Below are 16,296 nucleotides of genomic sequence, written 5' to 3'. Positions count from 1 at the left end.
GTACTATCAAAATTAACAGAGAATGTTAAGAGCAACAACAACAAAAATTCATTGACAAAAGAGAATCGATTGATGACAGGTTCTCTGCAAGACCCCCAATGTTACATTTTAAAGCTTGCTTCCCAACTCCAGCTTCATATACATAGTGTGTATAGATCATTGGTATAGCCACTATAGTCTGGGGTGGTACTGTAGGAATGTAAGAAGCCATGATGACTTAGGACCAGGACCCCTCCAAGCCATTATGACATGGTTTATTAAGACTTGTGGCATGTGTACCAGACTGAGACCCAAACACATTTGAAGCAAACAGCACAGACCAAGAGAATGAAAGGGTGAGAGAAATTGAGAAAGAGTGAGAAAAGGACTGGAAGAAGAGAAAGAGACGACGTGAGAAGAAGAAAGAGCACAACAATATGAAAGACAGAATGAAAGAAAGATAGGGGGAGAGACGAGAGGAGAGGGGAATAAGGAGAGGAGAAGAGAGGTATATTGCAGTGTTGCAGACCTTGCCAGCGTAGTGGTGGATGATGAAGCCTTGGTTCCAGCTGTTGAAGTGTTCATGGGAGTTGATGGCCACCCTCAGCTTCTGCAGCATGGTCTGGTCTGCCCCCTCGCCCACCGCGTGCATGGTGGCACACACGTCATCCAGGATACTCATGATGCCAGGGGGGTTCTGGGAGGAGAACCAAAGAGATGAGCACAGAGAATAACCTCAGCCACAACACATCAGATCTAAAACATTAACATATCCCCCATGACCATCTTGATTATAACTGACAATGCAAACTTTCTTTACACACTAGATACTCTTTCTGAATTCCACATAAATACATCAATGTCAGGGATAGACTAAAGTGAAAAACATGGGTTACAGTATTCATTGTGTACTCCACCAGCTCAAAGCATAACAGCAGAGCCAATTCACAATTAGCTACCGTGTTGCATCCCAGAACATCACACACCCACACTGAATGATGTCATCACAACACTGCTGCCCTATCTGGCTCCACACGGTGTCCATGGACACGGCGGCCAGTGGCCTTCACTGGTAACAGTCATTGCAGTGTCTCTGGCTCTTTAGTTGTGGCAAAGTCACAAACAGAGAACACAGTTTTTTTGTCACTAGTGGAAATGCAGCTGTGGTAAAGTTACCACAGTCACAGATGTAGCCAACTGGGCTCGGTCTAAAACAGAGTAGTCAGAAACTGGACACAGACTCCCTGCTTGGCTGCCTCAGATCTCAGCTTGTTTAAGGGTCGCCCTTGTTGTGGATTTCATGGATTAAGCCTCTCAGCGGGACGGATAAATCAAATTAAGAGGCATGTCGGCACGTTTGAGGATGTTAGACTGCCGGTCATGGGAAGAGTGGGGAGGCTTCAGTGGCCCTACTGTAACTCAATTGGCAGAGTGTTTGCTCTTATGTGGAGCATTTTGACGGCAGGCATAACAAACTACAGATCTATCTAAAGCAGTTTCACAACGGTTTCCTGTTTTCCCATTTATATGTGACTTCAAGGTATGCATTAAATTAATAGTGGGCACTGGGGACTCTGCTTACCAGTTTGCTCTCAATGAGATCGCAGACAATCTTGTTGTTAAAGTATTCGATAGGAGTCCACCGGATGCCTTCTTGTACATACTCCTCCTAGAGAGAGAGGGGGGAGAAGAGTGGATTGGTCTGACGATGATTCTCTACTTAAACATGAGACAAGTAACTTCTGCTGGTGTAAGAACAATGAGTGAAAAGCCCAAAACATTACCTGCTCAGCTTTAAGCGTGAGCTCAATGAAGATCTGTTGCAGTTTCTCATTCACAAAGTTGATGCAGAACTGCTCAAAGCCATTTTTCTACACAGAAAGAGATGATGCATTAGTGATAAACCAGAGAGGCTGTGAGAGTGAGGTCATCCGTATGGACACAGAGAGCTGGGGAACTCCTCTGGGCTTCCTGAATGGGCCATGTTTATGAGGTTATCTACCAGTCAGCCTGGAGTGGCTGGAGGAAAACATCTACACAGTACTTTACACCACAATAGACCTGGGACCTGAGACTAATGTTTTATCTAAAGAAACCCGATATTTCCCTTCTCAGGCCCTCTGAGCACTGAGGTTTATTTTCTCTGTGCTTTGTTAGTAATAGGCCTGTGTATTAACATAAGGACTGTGGACGGACCCAACCACTGTTTAGATAACAGTTGTATGCCATCTAAACTTACAGCTTTACATTAGCTCATGTTAGGTATCAGAGGACAGGTACATCATGGTTTGAGGCTGTCGCCACGCTACGACACTGAAGCTGTCCCGTTTCATTATTTAATCAAGGCCAGTCCTTTTCAGGGGGCATCTGTGAGACCCCCAATAATGCAACCTAAACAAACAGCTAATCAGATTAGAAAAGTCCATTAAAGAATGCTGTCCCAATCAAGAGATGGGACATAATCCGGACACTTTACAAAATCAGTCTGATCCTGTGTCTTCAAGCTGTTTAACTACCCAAACTTTACTATGATTATTGAGATGTAGTGACCATGTATCACCTTATGCTAAGATTTCCATATGTAAATCATAACATAAAAGGGCAAATCTACAGAAAACTTACTTGGAATATTTCAAATCCATAGATATCCAACACACCAATATTAAACTCTTGATGAACCTTCACGATGGCTTTGTTGATGGACTGAAACAGAAAAAAATGCTTTGTTACATTTGGCCATTTAAGATGGGAGAGGACCGGGTAGTATTCTAAAGGTCAACAGGTCAAGGAGAAGGAGTGTCCATTCATACCTCTACTAGGAAGTCAAAAACACGTGAGTGCAGGGCCTTGGACAGGGCGTCCCGTGTGTAACACGCCTGCTCCACATTCAGTGTCACATCGATGGACTCCATAGAACTGCCCCACTTGCTGTCCATCTTCCTGCTGGTCAACTTCTCCTTCAGCCGCTTCTGGTCAATCCCCAGCAGAAACGCAGGGAAGGCCAGGACTGTAGAGAGAGAGACGAGAGAGAATGAAGAAAGAGACATTCTACAGATGTGTGGCACACACCCTCATGAGACAAAACACCAGTACATTCTGAATATGTTGGATACAATGAAACAAAGGGTTCAACAACAAAACGGAATGCAATCAAGTCTGGTGATGACTCATTGCTCACTCCTCCCTGCCATAGCCACAACAACTGGGTTCTCCTAGCAGAGGCCTGAGCATGTGGAGGGCCATTAGGACTCTCCTGAGAGCCCCTCCCTGCCTCATTACACTGAGTCACTTCCCCCAGAAGGAAACTGCTCTCAGTCTCTGGGTCTGAGAATGCATCAGATGGATCAAATAGCCCCCGTTTGGGAAATGAGGGTGTGACTGACTGTACTCCATAACACAGCACAGGCCAAGTCTATCCTCAGGACCATGCTGCATCTCCTACTGTAGCCCTCTCCCTCAAAGAGGATATAGATAGTATCAATGACAAGCAGCCAGTTCATCTATACCCAAAAGAATGATCCATACCAGTCTGATGGATGGTTATAGGTTTATATGTACAGTACAAGGGAGTGTTTTTTCTAGTGGATCTGAGGCAGGGATTTGTTTGGCTGAGCGTGAGCAGATGTTTATGTCGACTTGTGTTGGTGTGGTTTTATATGGAGCGCCAGGGGTCTTGATATGTGAAACACATTGCAGTCAGACAGGAAGTGAGATAGGGGGAGAGGAAATGCAGAGACTCTACACAACGCCACTTTGTACCCTGGCTAACCAGAGGTGCTATATTGCATAATTCAGCCTGGATGGGTGGCTGTGAGGCGGGCAAGGAAGTAGAGAAGAAGGGAGGGAAGGAGGGAGGAAGGGGTAGAGAGGGGCGGGGGGAGAGTAGGAGTGGGGCAGGAAAAGGCTGCATTTCTCTGAGTAATTTTAGTCTGTGATGTTATGTGCTCAGACATTGAAAATGTTTTTTTATTTTCTCTGGTAATTCAGCGTGGCCTGGATCTTGGCTGCAGCCCACAATGAAGCTTTGGGGAGTGAAAACAGTCAGTGCAGCATGCTGAGAAATGTGCTTCCTAACCCGTCCCATAAAGGGCAGCCCAGGACACTGGAGAGGAACGCCAGGGGGACATGCCAGTCTGCAGGTTGGAGACAGAGAGACAGTCTGACCCCTTTCTCCCATCCCACACCCTGTTGACTCCCCTCAGATGTTAAAGGACTGGATTGGTGCAAGTAACAAACTCTACCTAGCCCTCTACATAAACAAAGTTACAAGGGTTGGTACGTACACTCCTCGCTCTCAACAGCAGCGTAGTTCCCTGCTTCCCTGAAGTTGATGTTCCCAAGGTGCAGGACCCCGGCTACGATCTGCAGCACCAGGCCACGGTCCTCCCCTGAGATGCCAATCACCTCCATGGCATGCTGGTAGAGGACAGAGACAGAACAGGAGGCATGAACCCAGGGTTGGAAAACAGGTTTACAGTGGCTTACAAAAGTATTCACCCCCCTTGGCATTTCTCCTATTTTGTTACCTTACAACTTGGAATTAAAATAGATTTTTTTTGGGGGGGGGTTGTAATCATTTGAGTTACACATGCCTACCATCCACCTCTGGCCTGCTCGCCTCCCTACCACTGAGGAAGTACAGTTCCCGCTCAGCCCAGTCAAAACTGTTCGCTGCTCTGGCCCCCCAATGGTGGAACAAACTCCCTCACGACGCCAGGACAGCGGAATCAATCACCACCTTCCGGAGACACCTGAAACCCCACCTCTTTAAGGAATACCTAGGATAGGATAAAGTAATCCTTCTCACCCCCCCCCCCCCCTTAAAAGATTTAGATGCACTATTGTAAAGTGGCTGCTCCACTGGATGTCATAAGGTGAATGCACCAATTTGTAAGTCGCTCTGGATAAGAGCGTCTGCTAAATGACTTAAATGTAAATGTACATAACTATTCACCCCCCCAAAGTCAATACTTTGTAGAGCCACCTTTTGCAGCAATTACAGCTGCAAGACTCTTGGGGTATGTCTCTATTAGCTTGGCACATCTAGCCACTAGGATTTTTGCCCATTCTTCAAGGCAAAACTGCTCCAGCTCCATCAAGCTGGATGGGTTCCGCTGGTATACAGCAATCTTTAATTCATACCAGAGATTCTCAATTGGATTGAGGTCTGGGCTTTGACTAGGCCATTATAAGACATTTAAATGTTTCCCCTTAAACCACTCGAGTGTTGCTTTAGCAGTATGCTTAGGGTCATTGTCCTGCTGGAAGGTGAACCTCCGTCCCAGTCTCGAATCTCTGGAAGACAAACAGGTTTCCCTCAAGAATTTCCATCCATCATTCCTTCAAATCTGACCAGTTTCCAAGTCAGCTGCCGATGAAACCCCCCCCCGGCATGATGCTGCCACCACCATGCTTCACTGTGGGAATAGTATTCTCGGGGTGATGCGAGGTTTTGGGTTTGCACCAGACATAGCGGTTTCCCATGATGGCCAAAAAGCTACATTTTAGTCTCATCTGACCAGAGTACCTTTTTCCATATGTTTGGGGAGTCTCCATACGTGCTTTTTAGCGAACACGAAACGTGTTGTGGTTCCATATTCTTTACATTTTTTAATAATGGATTTAAATGGTGCTCTGTGGGATGTTCAAAGTTTTGGATATTTTTTATAACCCAACCTTGATCTGTACTTCTCCACAACTTTGTCCCTGACCTGTTTGGAGAGCTCCTTGGTCTTCATAGTGCCGCTTGTTTGGTGGTGCCCCTTGCTTAGTGGTGTTGCAGACTCTGGGGCCTTTCAGACCAGGTGTAAATATTTTATTTTATTTACTTTACCTTTATTTAACTAGGCAAGTCAGTTAAGAACAAATTCTTATTTTCAATGACGGCCTAGGAACAGTGGGTTAACTGCCTGTTCAGGGGCAGAACGACAGGTTTGTCAGCTCGGGGGTTTGAACTTGCAACCTTCCGGTTACTAGTCCAACGATCTAACCACTAGGCTACCCTGAGATCACGTGACCGATCATGTGACAGATCGTGTGACAGTTAAATAAAGTCAACCTGTGTGCAATCTAACTAATTATGTGACTTCTGAAGGCAATTGGTTGCACCAGATCTTATTTAGGGGCTTCATTGCACGCACAACTTTTAAGTTTTTTTAAAATTTAGAAACAAGCTATTCTTTTCATTTCACTTCACCAATTTGGACTATTTTGTGTATGTCCATTACATGAAATCCAAATAAAAATCCATTTAAATTACAGGTTGTAATGGAACAAAATAGGAAAAACACCAAGGGGGGGGGTGAATACTTTTGCAAGACACTGTACTTACTGCTGTGGTACCTAAACTATGTCCTCTAATTACTCCTGTTGTGGTTTCACTGGTAAAATAAAAACAAGTGCAGTACAGGGTGGAGAAAGGCAGAGAGACAGAGGCAGAGAGAGAGAGAGGCAGAGAGAGAGAGAGGCAGAGAGAGAGGCAGGCAGAGAGAGAGAGGCAGAGAGAGGGAGAGGCAGAGAGAGGGAGAGGCAGAGAGAGGCAGAGAGAGACAGAGAGGCAGAGAGAGGCAGAGAGAGGGAGAGGCAGAGAGAGGGAGAGGCAGAGAGCAGAGAGAGGAGAGGCAGAGAGAGAGAGGCAGAGAGAGGGAGAGGCAGAGAGAGAGAGGGAGAGGCAGAGAGAGGGAGAGGCAGAGAGAGGGAGAGGCAGAGGGAGAGGCAGAGAGGGAGAGGCAGAGAGAGAGGCAGAGAGAGGCAGAGAGAGAGGCAGAGGCAGAGAGGCAGAGAGAGAGAGGCAGAGAGAGAGGCAGAGAGGCAGAGAGGCAGAGAGAGAGGGGCAGAGAGAGAGAGGCAGAGAGAGAGGCAGAGAGGCAGAGAGAGAGGCACAGGCAGAGAGAGGGACAGATGCAGAGAGAGGGACAGAGAGGGGCAGAGATGCAGAGGGACAGGCAGAGAGAGGGACAGGCAGAGAGAGGGAGGCAGGCAGAGGGACAGGCAGAGGAGAGGCAGAGGAGAGAGGAGAGGCAGAGAGAGGGACAGGAGGGAGGGACAGGCAGAGAGAGACAGGAGAGGGAGAGGCAGAGAGAGGGACAGGAGAGAGAGAGGCAGAGGAGGGAGGCAGAGAGAGGGAGAGGCAGAGAGAGGAGAGGGAGAGGCAGAGAGAGGGAGAGGCAGAGAGAGGCAGAGGCAGAGAGAGGAGAGGCAGAGGAGGGAGAGGCAGAGAGAGGGAGAGGCAGAGAGGCAGAGAGAGAGAGAGGCAGAGAGAGGGAGAGGCAGAGAGAGAGAGGCAGAGAGAGAGAGGCAGAGAGAGAGAGGCAGAGAGAGGCAGAGAGAGAGAGGAGAGAGAGAGGCAGAGAGAGAGAGGCAGAGAGAGAGAGGCAGAGAGAGAGGCAGAGAGAGAGAGAGAGAGAGAGGCAGAGAGAGAGAGGCAGAGAGAGAGAGAGAGAGAGGAGAGAGAGAGAGAGAGGGAGAGGCAGAGAGAGGCAGAGAGGCAGAGAGAGAGAGAGAGAGGAGAGGCAGAGAGAGGGAGGAGAGGCAGAGAGAGGAGAGAGAGGCAGAGAGAGGGAGAGAGAGGGAGAGAGAGAGAGAGAGGCAGAGAGGAGAGAGAGAGAGAGAGAGGCAGAGAGAGAGAGAGAGAGAGAGAGGAAGAGAGAGAGAGAGAGAGGCAGAGAGAGGGGAGAGAGGCAGAGAGAGGAGAGAGGCAGAGAGAGAGGGGAGAGGCAGAGAGAGGGAGAGAGGCAGAGAGAGAGAGAGGCAGGCAGAGAGAGGGAGAGAGAGAGAGAGAGGCAGAGAGAGGGAGAGGCAGAGAGAGAGAGAGGCAGAGAGAGAGGAGGCAGAGAGGCAGAGAGAGAGGAGAGAGAGGCAGGCAGAGAGAGGGGCAGGAGAGAGAGGGAGGCAGAGAGAGGAGAGAGAGAGAGGGCAGAGAGAGGAGGGGCAGGCAGAGGCAGAGAGGCAGAGAGAGGGAGAGAGAGAGGGGCAGGCAGAGGCAGGGGAGGCAGGAGAGGAGAGGGGCAGGCAGAGAGAGGGAGAGAGGCAGAGAGGGAGAGGCAGAGAGAGGAGGCAGAGAGCAGCAGAGAGAGAGGCAGAGAGAGAGGCAGAGAGAGAGAGAGAGAGAGAGAGGCAGAGAGAGAGAGAGGCAGAGAGAGGAGAGAGAGAGAGAGAGAGAGAGGCAGAGAGAGAGAGAGAGGCAGAGAGAGAGGCAGAGAGAGAGGGCAGAGAGAGGGCAGAGCAGAGAGAGAGGAGAGGAGAGAGAGAGAGAGGCAGGAGGCAGAGAGAGGGAGAGGCAGAGAGGCAGAGAGAGGAGAGGCAGGAGAGGCAGAGAGAGGGAGAGGCAGAGAGAGGCAGAGAGGGGAGAGGCAGAGAGAGGGGAGGCAGGGAGAGGGAGAGGCAGGAGGGCAGGAGAGGGAGAGGCAGAGAGAGGCAGAGAGAGAGAGAGGCAGAGAGAGGCAGAGAGAGGAGAGGCAGAGAGAGGGAGAGGAGAGAGGCAGAGAGAGGGAGAGGCAGAGAGAGGGAGGCAGAGAGAGGCAGAGAGAGGCAGAGAGAGAGAGAGGCAGAGAGAGAGAGGCAGAGAGAGAGAGAGAGGCAGAGAGAGGGGCAGAGAGAGGGGCAGGAGAGAGAGGGGCAGGCAGAGAGAGGGACAGGCAGAGAGAGGGGCAGCAGAGAGAGGCAGAGAGAGGGACAGGCAGAGAGAGGGGCAGGCAGAGAGAGGCAGGCAGAGAGAGGGGCAGGCAGAGAGAGAGAGGCAGAGAGAGGAGAGGCAGAGAGAGGGACAGGCAGAGAGAGGGACAGGCAGAGAGAGGGAGAGGCAGAGAGAGGGAGAGGCAGAGAGAGGGAGAGGCAGAGAGAGAGAGAGGCAGAGAGAGAGAGGAGAGAGAGAGAGAGGCAGAGAGAGGGAGAGCAGAGAGAGAGAGAGGCAGAGAGAGAGAGGCAGAGAGAGAGAGGCAGAGAGAGGGAGAGGCAGAGAGAGGGAGAGGCAGAGAGAGAGAGGCAGAGAGAGAGAGGAGAGAGAGAGGCAGAGAGAGAGAGGAGAGAGGCAGAGAGAGAGAGGGAGAGGCAGAGAGAGGAGAGAGGCAGAGAGAGGGGAGAGAGAGAGAGAGAGAGAGAGGCAGAGAGAGGGAGAGGCAGAGAGAGGGAGAGGCAGAGAGAGAGGAGAGGCAGAGAGAGAGAGAGAGGAGAGAGAGAGAGAGAGAGAGAGGGGCAGAGAGAGAGAGGGGCAGAGAGAGAGAGGGGCAGAGAGAGAGGGGCAGAGAGAGAGAGGGGAGGGAGAGGCAGAGAGAGAGAGAGGCAGAGAGGCAGAGAGGGGAGGGGCAGAGAGAGAGAGGGGCAGAGAGAGAGAGAGGCAGAGAGAGGGGGAGGCAGAGAGAGAGAGGGGCAGAGAGAGAGAGGGGCAGAGAGAGAGAGGGGCAGAGAGAGGAGAGAGGGGCAGAGAGAGGGAGAGGCAGAGAGAGAGGAGGCAGAGAGAGAGAGAGGCAGAGAGAGAGAGGCAGAGAGAGAGGCAGAGAGAGGGAGAGGCAGAGAGAGGGAGAGGGAGAGAGAGAGAGAGGGACAGAGGCAGAGAGAGAGAGAGAGTGGCAGAGAGAGAGAGTGGCAGAGAGAGGCAGAGAGAGGCAGAGAGAGGCAGAGAGGCAGAGAGAGAGAGAGGCAGAGAGAGAGGAGAGAGGCAGAGAGGCAGAGAGAGAGGCAGAGGCAGAGAGAGAGGCAGAGAGAGAGAGAGAGAGAGGAGGGGCAGAGAGAGAGAGGCAGAGAGAGGGAGAGGCAGAGAGAGAGAGGGGCAGAGAGAGAGAGAGGCAGAGAGAGGGGAGAGGGGCAGAGAGAGAGAGGCAGAGAGAGGGAGAGCAGAGAGAGGGAGAGGCAGAGAGAGAGAGAGGCAGAGAGAGGGAGAGGCAGAGAGAGAGAGAGAGAGGCAGAGAGAGGCAGAGAGAGAGGCAGAGAGAGGGAGAGGCAGAGAGAGAGGCAGAGAGAGAGAGAGAGAGAGAGGCAGAGAGAGCAGAGAGAGAGAGAGAGAGAGAGAGAGAGAGAGAGGCAGAGAGAGAGAGGGGCAGAGAGAGAGAGTGGCAGAGAGAGAGAGAGAGGGCAGAGAGAGAGAGAGAGAGGGGCAGAGAGAGGGAGGGGCAGAGAGAGCAGAGGCAGAGAGAGGCAGAGAGAGGCAGAGAGAGAGAGAGAGAGAGGCAGAGAGAGAGAGGCAGAGGCAGAGAGAGAGGGGAGAGAGAGAGAGAGGCAGAGAGAGAGAGAGAGGGGCAGAGAGAGAGAGAGAGGGGCAGAGAGAGAGAGAGAGGGGCAGAGAGAGGGAGAGCAGAGGAGAGAGGCAGAGAGAGGGAGAGGCAGAGAGAGAGAGAGGCAGAGAGAGAGAGAGCAGAGAGAGAGAGAGGCAGAGAGAGGAGAGGCAGAGAGAGAGAGAGGCAGAGAGAGAGAGAGAGGCAGAGAGAGAGAGAGGCAGAGAGAGAGAGAGAGGCAGAGAGAGAGAGAGAGGGAGGGAGAGAGAGAGAGGCAGAGAGAGAGAGGCAGAGAGAGAGAGGCAGAGAGACAGAGAGAGGCAGAGAGACAGAGAGACAGAGAGACAGAGAGAGAACAGTAACAATGGAAAGATACCAAGTAAAACGTACCACAGTTTCCTGAAAATCACTTTTGTCGTTGATGTCATCCACTTTGTAGGATCCAGACTGATTGAGGTAATTGTAGTAATCTAGGCTTGTGATTCCGAGGCTGCTCTTCTGTTCTCCAGTGGCTCCCTCTATCAACTACACAAACAGAAGACAGTGTTAGATGATTATACTTCTGTCAAGTAAGAACCTGTATACAGTAATTCTAGACTTAAAAGGTCAACAGGAGCTTTCAACCTGTGAACTCACAGTCTTTCCTCACATTTCTACCTGACAGAATTATTTTAGACAGGCAGCACCATATACACATGCTCATTAAGTGATCAGCACCACACGTTTTACACCCAATTTAGAGTTGTATGCTTTATTCTCCTTTCACGTGTCAAAAAGTTGCATTATGGGAGTTTGTCCGCCACCTCTCTTCCAGAGACCTCAAGTGGTACACAGTGAGAACAACTAGACCAGCTTTCAGGAGCCAAATAGCACATCAAATCAAATGTATTTGTCATGTGCGCTGAATACAACAGGTGTAGAACTTACAGTGAAATGCTTACTTACAGGCTCTAACCAAGAGTGCAAAAAAGGTATTAGGTGAACAATAGGTAGGTAAAGAAATAAAACAACAGTAAAAAGACAGGCTACATACAGTAGCGAGGCTACATACAGACACCGGTTAGTGAGGCTGATTGAGGTAGTATGTACATGTAGATATGGTTAAAGTGACTATGCATATATGATGAACAGAGAGTAGCAGTAGCGTAAAAGAGGGGTTGGCAGGTGGTGGGTGGGACACAATGCAGATAACCAGTGCTCCCGCACATTGGCTGGTCGGCCCAATTGAGGTAGTGTGACTATACATATATGATAAACAGAGAGTAGCAGCAGCGTAAAAAGAGGGGTTGGGGGAGGCACACAATGCAAATAGTCCAGGTAGCAATTTGATTAACTGTTCAGGAGTCTTCTGGCTTGGGGGTAAAAACTGTTGAGAATCCTTTTTGTCCTAGACTTGGCACTCCGGTACCGCTTGCCATGCGGTAGTAGAGAGTCTATGTATGACTGGGGTGGCTGGGGTCTTTGACAATTTTTAGGGCCTTCCTCTGACACCGTCTGGTGTATAGGTCCTGGATGGCAGGCAGCTTAGCCCCAGTGATGTACTGGGCCGTACGCACTACCCTTGGTAGTGCCTTGCGGTCAGAGGGCGAGCAATTGCCGTACCAGGCAGTGATGCAACCATGCTCTCGATGTTGCAGCTGTAGAACCATTTGAGGATCTCAGGACCCATGCCAAATCTTTTTAGTTTCCTGAGGGAGAATAGGCTTTGTCGTGCCCTCTTCACAATTGTTTGGACAATTCTAGTTTGTTGTTGATGCGGACACCAAGGAACTTTAAGCTCTCAACCTGCTCCACTACAGCCCCGTCGATGAGAATGGGGGCGTGCTTGGTCCTCCTTTTCCTGTAGTCACCAATAATCTCCTTACTCTTGGTCACGTTGAGGGATAGGTTGTTATTCTGGCACCTCCCGGCCAGGTCTCTGACTTCCTCCCAATAGGCCGTCTCGTCGTTGATCAGGCCTTCCACTGTTGTGTCATCTGCAAACTTAATGATGCTGTTGGAGTCATGCCTGGCCATGCAGTCGTGAGTGAACAGGGAATACAGGAGGGGACTGAGCACGCACCCCTGGGGAACTCCAGTGTTGAGGATCAGCATGGCAGATGTGTTGCTACCTACCCTCACCACCTGGGGGCGGCCCGCCAGGAAGTCCAGGATCCAGTTGCAGAGGGAGGTGTTTAGTCCCAGGATCCTTAGCTTAGTGATGAGCTTTGAGGGCACTATGGTGTTGAACCCTAAGCTGTAGTCAATGAATAGCATTCTCACATAAGTGTTCCTTTTGTCCAGGTGGGAAAGGGCAGTGTGGAGTGCAATAGAGATTGCGTAATCTGTGGATCTGTTTGGGCGGTATGCAAATTGGAGTGGGTCTAGGCTTTCTGGGATAATGGGGTTGACGTGAGCCATTATCAACCTTTCAAAGCACTTCATGGCTACGGACGTGAGTGCTACGGGTCTGTAGTCATTTAGGCAGGTTGCCTTTGTGTTCTTGGGCACAGGGACTATGGTGGTCTACTTGAAACATGCTGGTATTACAGACTCGACCAGGGACATGTTGAAAATGTGAAGACACCTGCCAGTTGGTCAGCACATGCCTGGAGCACACATCCTGGTAATCCGACTGGCCCAGCAGCCTTGTGTATGTTGATCTGTTTAAAAGGTCTTACTCACGTGGGCTACGGAGAGCGTGATCACACAGTCGTCCAGAACAGCTGATGCTCTCATGCATGCCTCAGTGTTGCTTGCTTCGAAGCCAGCATAGAAGTGATTTAGCTCGTCTGGTAGGCTCGTGTCACTGGGCAGCTCGCGGCTGCGCTTCCCTTTGTAGTCTGTAATAGTTTGCAAGCCCTGCCACATAAGACGAGCGTCGGAGCTGGTGTAGTATGATTCAATCTTAGTCCTGTATTGACGCTTGTTTGATGGTTCGTCGCAGGGCATAGCAGGATTTCTTGTAAGCTTCCGGGTTAGAGTCCAGCACCTTGAAAGCGGTAGCTCTACCCTTTAGCTCAGTGCGAATGTTGCCTGTAATCCATGGCTTCTAGTTGGGGTATGTACGTACAGTCACTGTGGAAACGACGTTCTCGATGCAATTATCGAGAAAGCTAGTGACTGATGTGGTGTGCTCCTCAATGCCATCGGAAGAATCCCGGAACATGTTCCAGTCTGTGATAGCAAAATAGTCCTGTAGTTTAGCAACTGCTTCATTATAGACCGTGTCACTGGTGCTTCCTGCTTTAATTTTTGCTTGTAAGTAGGAATCAGGAGGATAGAGTTGTCGTCGGATTTACCAAAATGGAGGGCGAGGGAGAGCTTTGTACGAGTCTCTGTGTGTGGAGTACAGGTGATCTAGAATTGTTTCCCCTCTGGTTGCACATTTAACATGTTGATGGAAATTTGGTAGAACTGATTTATGTTTCCCTGCATTAAAGTCTCCGGCCACTAGGAGCGCTGCCTCTGGTTGAGGGGTTTCCTGTTTGCTTATTTCCTTATACAGCTGACTGACTGTGGTCTTAATGCCAGCATCTGTCTGTGGTGGTAAATAAACAGCCACGAAAAGTATAGCTGAAAACTCTCTAGGCAAGTAGTGTGGCCTGCAATTTATCACAATATACTCTACTTCAGGCGAGCAAAATCTTGAGACTTCCTTATATTTCGTGCACCAGTTGCTGTTTACAAATATGCACAGACCCCCCCCCCTCCCCTCGTAGTCTTAACGGAGTGTACTTGTTACTGTCAGTGTCCTGAAAGCTGAATTTCACTCATGGACACTGCGAGGCAATTCCTGGGCAATTCCTGTACACATTTCCCCACTTCTAAAATGTGCATAAACACTATTATTAAACAGGAAAATGATAAAAACATCATGTTACTGGAGTCCCTCACCTGATAGAATATATGGAAGCTCCTCTCTCCAGGATTCCTCATGACGACGCGTGATTTCTCCAACAGGAAGTTGGAGATTTTCCCTCCATCTGGCTCACCGCCGGAGCTGAACTGGATCTCAAAGTATTTCCCCTGAAGCAGGAGAGTGTGGCGCTTTAGTATCAGCGAAGGCCTTGCTAAAGCTAAAACCCAGACTACACAGAGCAGGAAATAACAACCATCACATGAGTTGTACTTTGGGTGCACACCTGCAGCCCAGTGGTGTGTGTGTACTAAGGCTCGAACCCTTTCTCACTCTCCCTTTCCTTCTTTCCTCCAGACAGGTCTGTCCTCTGTAATGTCTATCCCATTCCCAACCAGTCTGAAGCCCCAGAGTGCACTGAGACACTATTCATACAGGGAGACTTCCTCAACCATTTCTCAGACCATGAGTCAAACCTAATTTACTTTCCCCAAACTAAACCAGGAAAACAGAGACAATACTGCCTTGTCTGTCAACCTGAATACAATACCTACCACTAAGCTCTGTTGTGAATGCTATAAGTGGGTAAACTGGCTTTAGAGGACACTAAAGTCTGCCTTTAAAACCTCTCTCCAAGCGAACTGTCTTTAAAGTATAGTATGTTTTTTTTCTATGTGCATCTTTACTGGCAGTGGAGTGCCCACTCTTTCTGGACAGTGTGTCCCCACAGCCCTGGTAAACCAGGCCACACGAGGCTAGCAGCCCCAGCCAAGAGGAGACGGAAGGCAGTAACACAGCTTATAAAAAGAGGAGCACACTAATTCACTATCTCCTTTTTTTCTCTTCTCTATTTGCACTGGACGTCCTTGTGTTTGCTTTGGTTCCAGAAACAACCGTGAAGCAGCTTCAAATCATTCCAGGGCAAAACACAGTGCCAACCATATGATGTTAGGCCCCATTCCGGTAATCATTATTATTTATTTTTTAAAGAGAGAATTGGAAAGACGTGGGACCCTTACAAATCTGCTGGAGTTGTTGTTCCTCACTGTCTTGGCGTTCCCGAAGGCCTCCAGGAGGGGGTTGGACTGGAGGATGATGTCTTTGACGTGCTGTGAGGGAGCAGACAGACAGTAGGCTCGTTGTAGTGACTGACAGGTAGGGTATAGAGACAGTGGGTAGGGAGACACTACTACACTCTGCAGTGATGCACATCCCTGCTGGCAGATCAACATGCACCGTCTCTGGAAGTTTCCACCGTCGCTCCGCTCTCATAGCGTCTGGAGCACATTAACTTTCCCATGAGCCATCTGCATATCAGTGTGCCCATGAGTTTTAAAATCAGCACAGCGTCGTGGAGGCCGAACTATTATCCTCTTTATTATTCAATGTGAAATGGTAGCATTTCTTTGAATCCTTTTGCGTCCCTGAGCTATTGTCCTCTATGAAGAAAAAAACTTTAGTGGCATGGCGGTTCGGGTGTAACAGATTTTTGAACTTACCCCAGGGCTCAGTTAAACCTTTACATACAGTTGAAGTCGGAGGTTTACCTAAGAGTTTTAATGACCCCAACCAAAGTGTATTTCACCACTCCACAAATTTCTTGTTAACAAACTATAGTTTTGGCAAGTTGGTTAGAACATCTATTTTGTGCATGACACAAGCAATTTTTCCAACAATTGTTTACAGACAGATTATTTCACTGTATCACTATTCCAGTGGGTCAGAAGTTCACATACACCAAGTTGACTGTGCATTTAAACAGCTTGGAAAATTCCAGAAAATTATGTCATGGCTTTAGAAGCTTCTGACGGGCTAATTACATTTACATTTAAGTCATTTAGCAGACACTCTTATCCAGAGCGACTTACAAATTGGTGCGTTCACCTTATGACATCTAGTGGAACAGCCACTTTACAATAGTGGATCTAAATCTTTTAAGGGGGGGGGAGGTGAGAAGGATTACTTTATCCTATTTTGACATCATTTGAGTCAATTGGAGGTGTACCTGTGGATGTATTTCAAGGCCTACCTTCAAAATCAGTGCCTTTTTGCTTGACATCATGGAAAAATTAAAAGAAATCAGCCAAGACCTCAGAAAAAAAATTGGAGACCTCCACAAATCTGGTTCATCCTTGGGAGCAATTTCCAAATGCCTGAAGGTACCACGTTCGTCTGTACAAACACTAGTACGCAACTATAAACCCCATGGGACCATGCAGCCGTCATACCGCTCAGGAAGGAGACACGTTCTGTCTCCTAGAAATGAATGTA

General features: G+C 49.2%; 1 protein-coding gene across 2 annotated transcripts in view; it reads right to left on the bottom strand.

Moving 5' to 3' along the window:
- Positions 1-16,296, bottom strand: part of LOC115113649 (unconventional myosin-Ie-like) — a 76,543-nt gene that overhangs the window by 26,846 nt on the left and 33,401 nt on the right. For both annotated transcript variants that reach the window (XM_029641535.2, XM_029641536.2), the window contains exons 6-14: positions 15,045-15,134; positions 14,064-14,195; positions 10,578-10,712; positions 4,263-4,395; positions 2,790-2,986; positions 2,602-2,682; positions 1,764-1,850; positions 1,562-1,648; positions 509-676 (exon numbers count right to left, since the gene is read on the bottom strand). In XM_029641535.2, the coding sequence (XP_029497395.1) occupies positions 509-676; positions 1,562-1,648; positions 1,764-1,850; positions 2,602-2,682; positions 2,790-2,986; positions 4,263-4,395; positions 10,578-10,712; positions 14,064-14,195; positions 15,045-15,134 (1,110 nt within the window). The remainder of the gene's footprint in view (positions 1-508; positions 677-1,561; positions 1,649-1,763; positions 1,851-2,601; positions 2,683-2,789; positions 2,987-4,262; positions 4,396-10,577; positions 10,713-14,063; positions 14,196-15,044; positions 15,135-16,296) is intronic.

The sequence above is a fragment of the Oncorhynchus nerka genome, linkage group LG28 (assembly GCF_034236695.1).
Source record: "Oncorhynchus nerka isolate Pitt River linkage group LG28, Oner_Uvic_2.0, whole genome shotgun sequence".
Taxonomy (NCBI): domain Eukaryota; kingdom Metazoa; phylum Chordata; class Actinopteri; order Salmoniformes; family Salmonidae; genus Oncorhynchus; species Oncorhynchus nerka.
The sequence above is the reverse complement of the archived record's forward strand: the minus strand, read 5'-3'. Positions and strand labels throughout refer to the sequence as shown.